This window comes from Cnephaeus nilssonii (assembly GCF_951640355.1).
Source record: "Cnephaeus nilssonii genome assembly, chromosome: 20".
Taxonomy (NCBI): Eukaryota; Metazoa; Chordata; class Mammalia; order Chiroptera; family Vespertilionidae; genus Cnephaeus; species Cnephaeus nilssonii.
Window position 1 is genome coordinate 39,727,836 of NC_137091.1, and position 13,220 is coordinate 39,741,055.

Sequence of the window (13,220 nt, forward strand, 5' to 3'; positions counted from 1 at the left end):
TTCCTCTCTACAGTCACCTTCCTTTTGACCACAGGTCATCTCCAGGGAAGATGAGTATTCTCCATCCTACAACGTGGCTGGTGTCACTGGATTTGGCCTGATTAGTGACCTAAGTGCAGAGGAACTGACATTCACCACATAGTTTGCTCTGATGCCGGTTTTTCTATGAAACCAAAGATGGGACTTTTAACAGTCTCTTGAGGTTAGGAACCGCACCCTCTAGCTTTGGGTAATGACCTCATCTCCAAGAGATTCCAAAAGGCCCCACAGGTCACACTTAGCTTCATAAAAGGTGAGGCCATTTCTAATTCTGTGGGCATCAGTCTGAACTAGGACATTTGAGCCAAAGCCTTGGTTGTATTACTAAGGTTTCCAATTATACCCTATTAACAAAGGAAGACAGAATCCTATTGAGTTTATGCAAATAGGTCTATAGCCATACAAATAAGAATACTCAAAAAGACTTAAGAAATTTTTTGAAATAAGTCAAACAGGGAGAAAAAAGGTCCGTGTTGTTACCCACATGGGTGTCCATTCCCATTGCCAACAACAGTGTCCCCCTGGAGAAGAGACAGAACTTGTATTTATGTAAACTCATCACGTGCACCCAGGGTAATCACACAACCACTGCCGTTCTCTTGAAAGGCTGGGTTTCACCTCCACTGTGGAGATGGTACAACTTAGATCACACCGAGGTGGCATCTGGTATAGAATATCACCTTAAGTCAACAATAATGACAATGTCAGCTCTTTTTTTTTTTTTTGGCATTTATTACCTCAATGCAAGTTTTCAAAGGACTTTCCACCCTCCTAATATATCTATTTAAGGGTTCAAAAGATTTATTCAGTTTAATAACATAGAGGAAGGGCGGAGGCTCACTACAATATTACATCCAGCTCAACTGGTACACTTTCAGCAGAACTGATGGGGTTGGACACTTCACACTGGTAATTCCCAGCATCCTCCCTCCTGACAGGGTCTATGGTGAGAATTCTGTTGTCCCAGGACATCTTCATCCTCTCTGTCAGCCGCAGATCCATGCCATTTATGAACCACTGGGTGGAGACTGCATTTGTGTAGCAGGTCAGGACCACGGAATCCTTATGCTCCGTGACTGTTGTCTTGCTGGCTAGGAGTGTGGGCACTCTCACGGGCTCTGTGGAGAAACAGAGGGCATGGCTAATTGAGAGTGTGCTTGAGACCTGGGCCATGCTGCCTCCTCAGACATCTTAGCCACTGAGAGTCCACTGTGAGCTCTGTAAGGTCACCAGAAGATGGTTCTGATCTCTGCAGAAGGACAATTTTCTTTATTCAGATGGCAATGTGTAGGGAGAGGGCTGTACCTCCTCTCTGAACCCAGATCACTTCTGACCTGTTCCCATAGACATCTTTGTAGTATCAACACAGGGAACCCCTTCGCAGCCTACATGTCCTATAACCTCGCCATAAGGTGGAATTTTCCTCTCATGAGCTTTTATTGACCCTTTCCTAGAAGTTTTTTTTTACTTAAAAATTCCATGTATGTTGGGAAAGGCAATCTTACCACTTCTGTCCTGTTCACTATAGGGCCTAGGGGACTTTACAGCAAGTGAAAGGGCATTTAACTGTTGTTAAATAACTCATTAGGCAATAAAGATGGCCCCACCCAGTCTTCTTGACCTTGGACCTGGAGAAGTTCATCTATAGGATTCCTCAGTCTGAAGAGGACTTTATTTCTAGGCCTGCTAATTGCATATAATGGTGAAATAAATCACTAAAGAGAAGCGGTTATGATTTTAACAAAAGACAGGAACTGTAGGAATAGGAGGAAATTACTTAATATGGCAAAGGCCACACGTGAAAGTCCACAGCTAACACATTACTACACGGAGAACCTCTGAAAACAGTACTAAGATCATGAATAAGACGAGGATGCTGTTTTTTCCCTGATTCAACTAGTCAGAAAAATCAGGCAAGAAGCTGAGATAAGAGATATCCAATTTAGAGAGAAATAAGAAAATAACTTTTAAAAAAGGTAACATAATCTGATATAGACAAACACTGAACCGCTGTGAGCATCAGAACACCGGTCCCCTATCGGCGCAAACATTCGGATTCAAAGGAACTCTTCACTGCACCACGGAAAGGTCAGATTTTGCCTGAAATAAGGTGTGGTTTCTTGTCCCCGCGGTGGGAGAGGGAAGCGCGTGAGCCGCAGGACCGGCAGGACCCGGGAGGTCTGTGCCTAGAAAAATCCGCGGCAGTTGGGCTGCCGTGATCTGTGAATGTGGAAGGGGATCCTCTGAGCTGCTAACAGAAGTGATCTCTTAAAAGCAACTCATTTTAATCTGACGAGGAGGGTCAGACTAAGAATTTTCAAAGGAGTGCAGGCTCCTTAGTCTCGCACGCAGACCCACTGTCCGCACACTTGGGCTCTTTCAGACTCTGATTACTAAGCCCAATACATAGGAAAACCCAGTTGGCGAATACCCTGAAAGACTGCAGGGGGAAGTTGTTTTTCTGGAACCTGGGGAGCAGAGCTAGGTGTGAACATCGGAGAGGCAGCTCTAAGGTGCACACCTCCACAAACCGGTAGTGAGTCCCATAGAGGGGAAAAACAAACAAAAAAGCTAGAGAGGCCCGGAAGTCAATTCAGAAACACTGCCACCCAGGGGCTGAAACACTAATTGCCTCTGGTGTCATCAAAAATAAATACGAGAAAGTAAGACACGGCCAGCTTAAAAATCAGGACTGGCTTAAAACACTGAGGAGCAGTGGAACGAAGGGAGCTGAAATACCGCCCAGACTGGGAAACAGGCATACCAAACAGAATAATAGAGGAAGTGAATGACAGCCGCTACTGCACATTTTAGTCTTCCTATTTTTTATTTTAAATTATTTTTTAAATTATTTTTAAATTTTTTTATTCTAATTTTTTATTTTTTATTTCCATTTTTTGCATCTTTTACTTAAGAAACTAAATTTTTTTCTTTTTCCTCACTCGATTTTCACCTTTTTAATTATTACATTTTTATTTTCAATCAGCATTATTATTACTATTATTTTACTTTTTTAAAAAAATGTCATTTGATTTTCTCTTTCTTTTATTTTGGGATTAGTGTCCTACATTCTATTTGCATCTTTCCCTTCCAATCGTTTTGCCCTATCTCAACGCTAACATTATGCCATCACTCTCCTCCTAACCTTTCCCCTTTTGGTCTCCTGTTTATCTTAACCCTTTCTGGCTTTAGATTTTCCCTACTTTTTCAGTCTACCCTCTGCTAAAATTTCACCCTACTTATATATCTAATTCCCAACCCCCTGCTCCAAGTCCATATATACCTCTCTCTATGCTACCTTAAAAAATTGGTTTTCTCTCTGGCCTTTTGTTGTTGTTTGCTTGAATGTTGATTAGATTGCATTTTTATGCTTTCTTATGGGATTGTTTTGATTATTCTTTTTGGTTGGTTGGTTGGTTCTTTTGTTTGCTCTGTTTTTGTTTGTTTTTTACTTTTGTTTTCCCTTGCCTCACTTGATATTAGTTGGTGTCGCAGTTTGTATTAATCTCCAGGCTCGTGTTGCTGGAATTTGCTGGGATTAGTGGTTGTTATATTGGAGTTTACTCCCCATATATATAGTTTGTTCCCCTTGTCTCTCTTAGTATCGTTCTTGTCTCTCTTTCTTTTTTTCTTTTCTTTTTTTTCTTCTCTTTTCCCAAGTTCAGATTCACACTCTTTTTTTGTTTTGTTTTGTTTTTGTTCTTCCTTTTTACTCTTCCTCTTCCTCTCCTATTCCCTAATTTGTCTTTCTCTGGTGGTTACCTTTATTGGAGGTTATTAATATCGTGAATACAATTCTGTTCAGTGCCTTGTGTGTTGTGCCTGGCTGTGTTGTATTTTGTACCTTTAAATCAACGCCAGAGAGAGAGAACTACATAATCAGACATCCGGAGAAGAGAGACCATGGGGAGACAAAGAAATAGCTCCCATAGGAAAGAAAAGCAGGCATCACCAGAAAAGGAAGTAAATGAATTAGAGGCAAACAACCTATCAGAGAAAGAATTCAGAGAAATGGTCATAAGGTGGCTGAAAAGGATGGAAGACAAATTCGACAATATGAGTAAGAACCAAGAGGAAATGAAGAAGAACCAAGAAGAAATGAAAAATGACATCGCTGCTGTAAAGAACTCAATAGAAAGCATCAAGAGTAGACTAGAAGAAGCAGAGGACCGCATAAGTGAGCTAGAAGAGAAGATGGAAAAAAATACCCAAGTACAACAGCTTCTAGAAACAAAAATTAGAAAGCATTAGGAGAGCCTAAGGGAACTTCGGGACAACACGAAACAAAACAACATCAGGATAATAGGGGTACCAGAAGGAAAGGAAACTGAGCAAGGAATAAAAAGATAACATAATCTTATTGTAGTACACCCTAAAGATTTCACCACATACATACCTAAAACAACTATTAGAACTAATAAAAAAGATGAAGTTGCTAGAGACAAAATCAACACCCAGCATCATTTCCATTTTTTAAACAAAAATGAACAATCCTCAAATAAAATAAAAAAACAATTCCATTTACAATGGCATCAAAAAGACTAGAATACTTAGGATTAAGCATAATAAGTTGGAAGGTGAATACACTGAAAACTACCAAACATTTCTGAAAGTAAAGAAGAAACAAATACAGTACCTGGAAAGGCATCCATGTTCATTGATTTCAAGACCACCAACTATCTACATATTTGAAACAATCCCTATCAAAATCCCAATTACTTTTTTTCAGAAATAAAAAAATCCATCTCCGCATTTATGTGGAATTTCAGTGGATCCCAAATGTTCGCAACAACCTTAAAAATGATGAATTGAAATTGGAGGTCTCACAGTTACTAATTTCAAATGTTACTACAAAGGGAAAGTAACCAAAATAGTGTGACACTGGCATAAAGACTTCTATTTGTCAAAAGACACAATCAAATCATTTTGATAAAGGAGCCAAGACTGTTCAATGGAGAAAGGACAGTCTTTTCAACAAATGCTGTTGAACAGCAATGTCTACATGCAAACAAATAAAGGGGACCATTGCTTATACCATTCACAATAATTCAGTCAAAATGGATTGAATCCTAAATGTAAGAACTAAAATTACAAAACTCTTAGAAGAAAACATAGGGGTAAGCAGTATGACATTGGATTTGGCAATGATTTCTTGAAAATGACACTAGAAACTCAGGCCAGAAAAGATTAGATAATTTAGATTTTTGTCAAAATGGAAAACTTCTGTTCATCCAAGGACGCAATCAACAGAGTGAACGGTGATCTGTGGAATGGTATAAAATACTTTGCAAATCATTAATAGGATGAGGGGTTAATATCTGAATATATAAAGAGCTCTTAAAACTCAACAACAGCAACACCAAATAACCTGATTTTAAAATGGGCAAACCTCTTGAATACACATTTCTCCAGAGAAGATATACAAATGGTCAATAAGCCCAGGAAAAGATGCTAAACATCCCTATCATTAGAAAAATATGAATCAAAACTCCCAAAGTTGATGCTTGTGATATTGGGTGTGGGTAACTCCACTGAGCAGGTAACAGGAGAACACTGCCCTGTGTGGGACAACTGAGTCCTCCAAGGGTTCTTCAATCAGACATGGCACCTATCACCTCTCAGCCAACTTAAAAGAATGAGGCAGGTCTATGTATCACAAGACAAATGCCTGGGGATCTGAGCCCTCAGATAACTAAATCTTCTATGTCTCTGAGAAAGCACAGCCTTTCTCAGGAGCCAAGACTGTTCAATGGAGAAAGCACAGTATTTCCAACAAATGGTGTTGAACAGCAATATCCACATGCAAACAAATAAAGGGGACCATTCAATAGATTAGCAGGATTTGGTTGTGGAACAACAGAGAACACAGAGTTAGAAACACCCACCCCCCATCCGCCCACACCTCTCCTACTTCGTCACTGACCAGCTGACTTCAATTTTTTTTCTAGCTGCACAGACTTTCATTGCCCGGCCGAGGTGTGTTTCTAAGAGGGACCATTTCCCAGGACATCTTAGACACTCAGACTGGAACAGAAATAAAACATGGGGACTAGGATCAAGCCTGTGGTCAGTGACTACTCAGACCCCGGGGCCAAGAGCTTGGTCAGGCCTTCCCAGGTGAGTGTGACTGACGTGAGCCAATGAGCGAATAAATGATAGAGCAGAGCCCAAGGAATGAGCTAGAAAAGAGTGAAGGATCAGACAGGATCTGACTGTGGCAGGAAAACCATATACTTTGCCCTTGGTCATTAAAGTCAACCTCCCAGTACTGAGGGCAGGGGAGGCTTGTGCAGATGCAGAAGGGGTGATGGACAGCAAGATGGGAGCACGGATTGCTGACATTCTGGCCCTTGTGGACCATCTGTGTTTGGTGGTTCTGAGATAGAAATTTGGAAATATCTTAAAATTCCCCCATATGCAAAAATTACTATTAATACCCCAGGGCTTAAGAGCAATAGCAGGAAGGACTATTTCTCTAGAGAACAGCAAAGGGTCTGAGACATGGGTCTCAACCCCTGGAGTGACAGGGAGCCTTTCCCATGTGGCCAGAGTTTCAAGAACTCTGCATCCAGGTTTCAGCCTCTGAAGAGGTTTTAGATCATTCTTCCCTTCAGAAACCATTTATTTCTTCCTAATTCATAAAAAAAAGTGTGTTTCATCTTGATCCCTTAGCTGGTTACAAGTGTAAAATGGGGAGTGAGCAGGTAAAGTCCTTTCCTTTTTATCCAGTGGAAGTGACACCAACACATCAGGAAACAAATCAGTGTTTTCAATTCCAGTGCAGGGAGCGGTGGATCAGCCACCTGAGGGGAAGGTCTGGGTGTTCCCAGCACTGACTAATGATTACCGCAGGTAATTTGGTTCTAGAGTACAAATAAATTAATTCTCCATTTGGTGTTATTTCCCAAAGCACAATCTCTCTCTCTAGCCTAAGGGAAGCTCTAAACCAATGTTTACTGTAGGGATCCCTAGGGATGGAGGAGAGGATGGGATTATGGCTGCAGACAGACCTTGAGTGACTCCCATGGTCTGGGTGGCTCTGCTTTCGTGACTCTATCTCCCTGTGCCTCGGTTTCCTCTCAGTGAAGTACGATGAACATTTGACTGCCAGGGTGTCAGTGTATTAACAATAAAATATTCACAGTATCTGACTAAACATTGGGACAGGGGAGCTGCTCAAATGAGGGGCATCTGTTACTGATCAACTCCAAGAGAGAATCTCCTGGCCTGATCCCTGGTGGACGAGGAGCTGCCAGGAGCATCTTTTCTCCTTTTTGTTCCCTATGATTCTGACGTTTCTCTGGACTCTCCTAAATTTTTCAGTGTAGTTCACAAATGGCCTGGCTACTTTGTCCATCTATGCTATCCACACACAGACTCAGGTGAAGGACCACCCCTATGCAGTTGTGGCTCATGGGGCTGAGCTCTGGCTGGTGAGCAGTTCAAAAGCCTTGTGACTCAGACACCCAGAAACCATTGTGCCCACTCAGCCCTTCCCAGGAGGTTAACCCCAGTCTGACACAGGAACCCCAGGGTCCCTGGAGTCAGGAGCCCTGGGGCAGGGGGTCTGGGAGGGGCTGCCGAAGCTGAGCTTCTTTATGAGGATTGCAGGGGGCTCCTCAGGATGGGCCTTGGCCCAGCCCTGCAGGGTCTATCTCAGGGTCATGGTCATGGGGAGGGGAGCAGGGGCCTGGACTGAGACTGGTTTCCCTCTGCTGAGCAACTCCCATCAGACTGGCTCTTCTGTCTGTGGAGAATGTCTGCAGGGCTGGAATCCGGGAGGGGAACTCTGGCCTTAGAAAGTTTGTCTCCACTGTGTGTGTCCTGCAATAAATGCCCAAACCCAACCTGGAATGTGATGCAGAGGGGGATGAAGGAGAGTCCAGTGCTGTCAGTCCTGTGTGTGAAATGAAGTTCACCCACCCAACACCCAGAGGTCAGAGAGCAATCACTCACGGTATACATCGAGCCGTCCAAATCCTATTTCTTTTTTTGAGTCTGAAAGGTAGACTACTACGGTGTAGATTCCATTGTCCTTCATGGTGACCTCCTTTAACTGCATGGATCCATCAAAGTTTATGCTTTCTCGACCGCTGTATGCAGGCCCTCTTTTATACATTCTCATTATTTGCATTGTAAGAGTTCCAATATTACGATTGGAGTTTGCCCCTTCCCCCCTGTACCAACTGAAGGCTATAGCATTAGGAGGCTTATTGCGGATTTGTAGAATCACATTGTTCCCTTCGGCAGCATAGGTTGACACAATAGCGAGCTGGGCAGTGGTGGGCGGGCTCCAGAAATTTAAGAGTGAAACTAGGAGGGAAGAGAGAAACGGATCAATATTTGAAGCTCTGTATTGGGATGGAAAGATGAGGCCCTGGATTTGGAACAGGTCTCTTCATCTCTCAGCCTTGGTGGTGTGTGTGAGTGTGTGTGTGTGTCTCCTGGTGCTCAAGGTCAACAGCATGACCACCAATACTTCAGCACCTGTGAACCTGTTACTTTTTATGTTTCACAATGTCTTTTCCAGGTGTCTGTTCGGCTCACCCACTCACTGCCCTCAGATCCCTGCTGACACTAGGGGTGTCCATGGGAGGCACCTTCATGTGACATTTCCCTAAAGACTCTCTGTTAATCACTCGCTAATCTGTCTCTGCTCTGTTCTTTTTATAACACTTGTGGGTACCTGACATCACATGTCCCATAGAATGTGAGCTCCATGGGACTGGGGCTTGTCAGGTCTTGCATCCCCAGGGCCCGCAACAGGCTGCAAATACCTGTGGCTGAATGAAAGTTCCCAGAGTCCTGTACCGCCTGGCGTGTATTTCTCCTGAGGCTGGTGGTAAGGACCGTGTTTAGCACCACTGGTTAAGTATTTTCTGGTGCCACCTGACATAAATTGTTATTATTATGGTCAGTTTTCAAAATTCAATACTCAGTGACGAATAACGTAGGAAGTAACAGCAATTGAAGTTTCCCTGCCCCACTCCACTTTCAGATCATGAGATTTCCCTGTTACCTGTTACCCATCTCCCTTACCCATCCTACTGTGCTCTCCTGTCCTCTCCCCTCAGGTCCACACAGAGCGATCTCCTCCACTCTCAGAGGATGCCCCAGCAAGTCCCCATCTTTCCTCCTTCAGTCCACCCCCAGGGATTGTTCCTTCCTTACCAGCCAGCAGGAGCCCCTGCCAGGTGACAGGTCCCCTGCGGATAGGGGCTGAGAGTGACTCCATGGCGTCTGCTGCCTGCACTGTCCCTCCCTCTGCGAGAAGAGCTTGGGTTCCAGGAAAGCTCAAAGGCACCGCTGTTCAAACTGATGGGATCTGCTGTCCCTCTTCACTGTGCACTGGGCCTCGTCCTGCTGCAATATCACTTACCTGGTCACATGGATCAGGGCGGAGTTTGTGCCAAGGACCCACCTCCTCCTCCCCTCATTTCTGCCACCCTTTCCCCCTCCTTCCAGTTTACCATCCCTCTATATTTTGGTTTCTTTGGAGCTGCTGAGGTATCTGAACACACACACACTCACATGCTCTGTTTGGTAAAGCACCAGCCTGGGACACCCAGGTCGAGGGCATTCCCCACGGCTCCCTGTCAGGTGCACAGTAGCCTCCCCCACAGCCCTCTCTCTTTCACATTTGACTTTTCCCTTCAGAGCAGGAGCTTTGGGGCCACCTCAGGAACTCTTGTCACAGGGATGTCACCGCCACTGTGCATCAGATCACCTGTGAAGCTTTGTAAAGATTGTGATGCCCAGGTGACACCTTAGATGCTGATTCAGCAGCTGTCCCGCTAATGTGGATGCCCGAACAAAATGCGATCTGGTGATGTGGTGATGGGGCAGCTTCTCCCCCTCTCCTGTGCACAGGGAGGGTCTCCAGATCCTGTTGAAATGCAGATTCTGACTCAGCAGGTGTGCAGTGGACCAGAAACTCTGCATATGACAATATCTCAGGGGAGGTGGGTCTTACTGGCCTGTGGAGCCCACTAACAACAGCAAGGCTGATGGGGGGACAAGTCCCCTGAGAGAATGACCAAGCATTGGCCTGTGCTGTGTCTTGGTCTTAGGTCTGCCAGCACCACACAGAGAGCCCCACAGGCCCCAAACCTGGGGATTATTTCTGTTTATGACACGGACACCCAGCTGGGCATCGGGTCTTCCCCATGTTCTTTAAAGCACTGGGAAGATTGGGATTCCTCCCAGCAGGAAGGCCACAGAGGTGACCTCGGCGGCGGGGGGGGGGGGGGGGGGAGAGTAAGAAGGGGTCAAGCTGGGTGGTGACAGCTGAGGGGTCCCTCCCTGTATCTCAGGTTGTCACCAGCCTGGCCTTTGCTTCCAGGGACAGAGACCCAGGAAGGGTCTCAGGACCAGGCGTCTCAGAAGGACCTGCAGTTCCTGTGTGTGAAGGGGAAGGTGTCCAGTGTGCCCTAGGGAGAGAGGACTGTGTGGGAGGCCAGGTTGTTGTGAGCTCCCTGGTCTTCAGGGGATAGTTTCTGGGAGACTCTCCCTCTCTGTTGGCTGAGCCTGTCCTTGTGCTCCCTGACCTTTGGGGTGGTGTCTGTCCTCTGCCTGGGGGAGTTTCCTTTCATTACCCCATCTTGTTCATGGGTGGTGCCAGGCATGGCATGGGGAGCAGCAAATAGAGCCCTGAGAAAGCATATGCTCTTAGGTCCCCAGAAAGTAAGAAACTTCCCAACCTGTGAAGATGTTTATGAGTTTATTTGAACCAAGCTAACGTCATATGCCTGGAACAAGATCTCAAATCCTGAGAATGGCAGTTGTGCAACTTATTTTATACATTATAATAAAAAAAGAAGATGGAAGAAGTTGTGTGAAATCCATTAGGAGGTGAAGAAATCTCTAGAATTGATAAAAAGCAAAATGGAAAAACACATAGTTTTATTTTATTTTTATTTTTTTACTTTGTTGGGTCGAGGATAATTAATATTTACAGCAAATAGAGATTCTGTGCCTTCAGATCATATTGCAAAAAAACAACTACTCTGATGTGTCAAAGGTATGTTATCCCAGATGCATACGAACAGGGAAAGGGCTCACTTAACGTAAAGTCTGACATTTGCTAAGGAAGCTGTAGGCCTGGGACATGATGTCCTGCCATCACCTGCCCAGTTAGGCATTTGTGATCAGACCACACTGTGCGTCACTGAGCTTGTCAGGCCTGCCATGGGGCCCCCTTGGCTTGTAAGGCTTATTTTACAGACCACCATTTTATTCACAGGCCCTAGAAGTAGCAGGTGGAAAGGAGCAGGCACCAGGGTGGGGTCCAAAAGCACCTGTGGGAGCAAGGGATGGAAATCAGGCTCCTTCTCCAGCTCCTTAGGCAAAGCCAGGTTCATGTGTGAATTCCCTGTGTTGTCTGTAGTCTAAATGTCACCCCTGGAGAGCTGGAGGAGACCTGCACCCAATATCAGGTGCTGCACCAGGGATGCTGACCAGAGGGTAGGAGATGATCCTGACACCTGGGTAGAGGTGGGCTCTGGCCTTCAAGCTGAAAGGCCAGTCAGTCAGGGCCCAGTCACTGTAGGTTTCATGCCTCCTGACTCCATCCCAGAGCACGATGAGCCCAGCAAGAGGAGAGGATCTGGGGTTGCTTCTTTCTCAGAGGAGCAAAAGGTCCAAAGTGTTATAAGTCTAGTGTCATAAGAACTGTCCCCTCTGGTGGATGTGCTGTTTCAGGAGGAGCTCTCTGTCCCAACGGTTTCAAGAACAGGGTCTGGTGATGTCTCTTCTGAGGCTTTGAGTAGAGTGTGCCCAACTGGAGGGCTGATCCCCCAAATGCCCTGCGTGTCTCCATCATAGCATTGGGATGTTGCATCCAGTTCCCTGTGTCCCTCTCTGTCATCTGCTCTAGGCCTCCCCACAGGGCCCAGGATCTGGAGCAGCTCCACATGGAGTGTCAACCACGGGGACTCTGTGGGCTCCTCAGTTAGTGGAGGGAAGGCCCCCATGGGACCTCTGAGATGGAAGCAACCCCAGATCCTGGGTTCTCCTGTCCCATCCTGCTGAGAACGTTCCCCTTGCTCCCCAGGACATCATGGGTGGGTGAGATGTTTAGGGACTACAGGCAGGTGTCCCACAGACCAGGGACTCTGGGTTTGGGAGTCATCCCCTGAATCCTTTGAGGTCAGTGTGAGCTCTCTTTTCCCTTGGCAGTACCTCTACCTGGGGTGGAAGATCCAGAGTGTCTGCCAGGTCAGGGCTCTGTGAGAAGACAAAGAGCACAGGCTGCTGTCCAGGCCCCAGGAATGTGAAACATCACTCACAAGGTGGAAATGGGGAGGGCTGTGATTTTCTGGGAATGAAGGAAGGTGTGACTCTTCACTGTTAGTTGGTTCTGTCTCCTGCCTCCCTGATTGTATGAGGGGGAAAATCCCATCCCTGGGTCATCCTCGGATGACCCCCATGATGACACCAATGCCTTCGTGCTTATAAGGAACATAGTTTGACCACTAGTGTCACACACCTGACAGACTTCCATTGTGTGGTTTCCCTCATCCATTTAAAGAGTCTTTACCAAGAATCTGTGATGTGTCTCGCCTGGGATGGGCCCTGGGAACTCAGAGACCAGGACATAGGTGGGATCTGCGCTCATGGAGTTTACCTTGTAACAAAGACAGGCTCTCAGAGAAATCACAACACTAAGGAGTTAGTTATAATCCAGAGAAGGACCATAAAGAAAGAGTTGTATGTACTTGAGTCTCAGTTTGTCTGGGGTTCCCAGAGAGTACTTCTGAGAAAGTGACCTCTTGGCTAAGACCTGAAGCAGAGTGGCCATTCACCTTTTGGGCAGAGGGTGGTGGGGAAGAGCTGCCTACAGAGGACTGGACTTTGGTGGGCAGATGCCTGGCTGTATGGAGGAGCTTTCAAAGTCCAGTGTGGGCAGTGTGAAGAGTGAAAAGGAATGTGGACTGAGTAATGCTGGTGAGGTTGGACCCTGCTGGGCTGTGGGTGCTGCTGAGGTGGGGTCGGCAGATACCTGAGGAGGCTGCAGGCTGTGGAATACCTCACCTCCCTTTAATGGACAAGCTGCTAGAAAAAAGTCAGGTAACAGTTTTGAATTTTCCATTCAACTTATACTTTAAGTCATATTTCATATGCGTGTATTTAAATTTTAACATCTTTATTGAGTTTTAGTTGACATGTAATAAAACTTAACA

General features: G+C 45.6%; 1 protein-coding gene across 1 annotated transcript; it reads right to left on the reverse strand.

Annotated features, from left to right (window-relative positions):
• Positions 1 to 750: 750 nt before the first annotated feature.
• On the reverse strand, positions 751 to 9,397 carry LOC307115846 (cell adhesion molecule CEACAM21-like). Its single transcript, XM_079799335.1, has 3 exons — positions 9,211 to 9,397; positions 7,996 to 8,352; positions 751 to 1,157 (listed from the first exon to the last, which is right to left on the reverse strand). The coding sequence occupies exons 1-3, from the start codon at positions 9,272 to 9,274 to the stop codon at positions 880 to 882; spliced, it is 699 nt and encodes a 232-aa protein (XP_079655461.1). The 5' UTR covers positions 9,275 to 9,397; the 3' UTR covers positions 751 to 879.
• Positions 9,398 to 13,220: the final 3,823 nt, after the last annotated feature.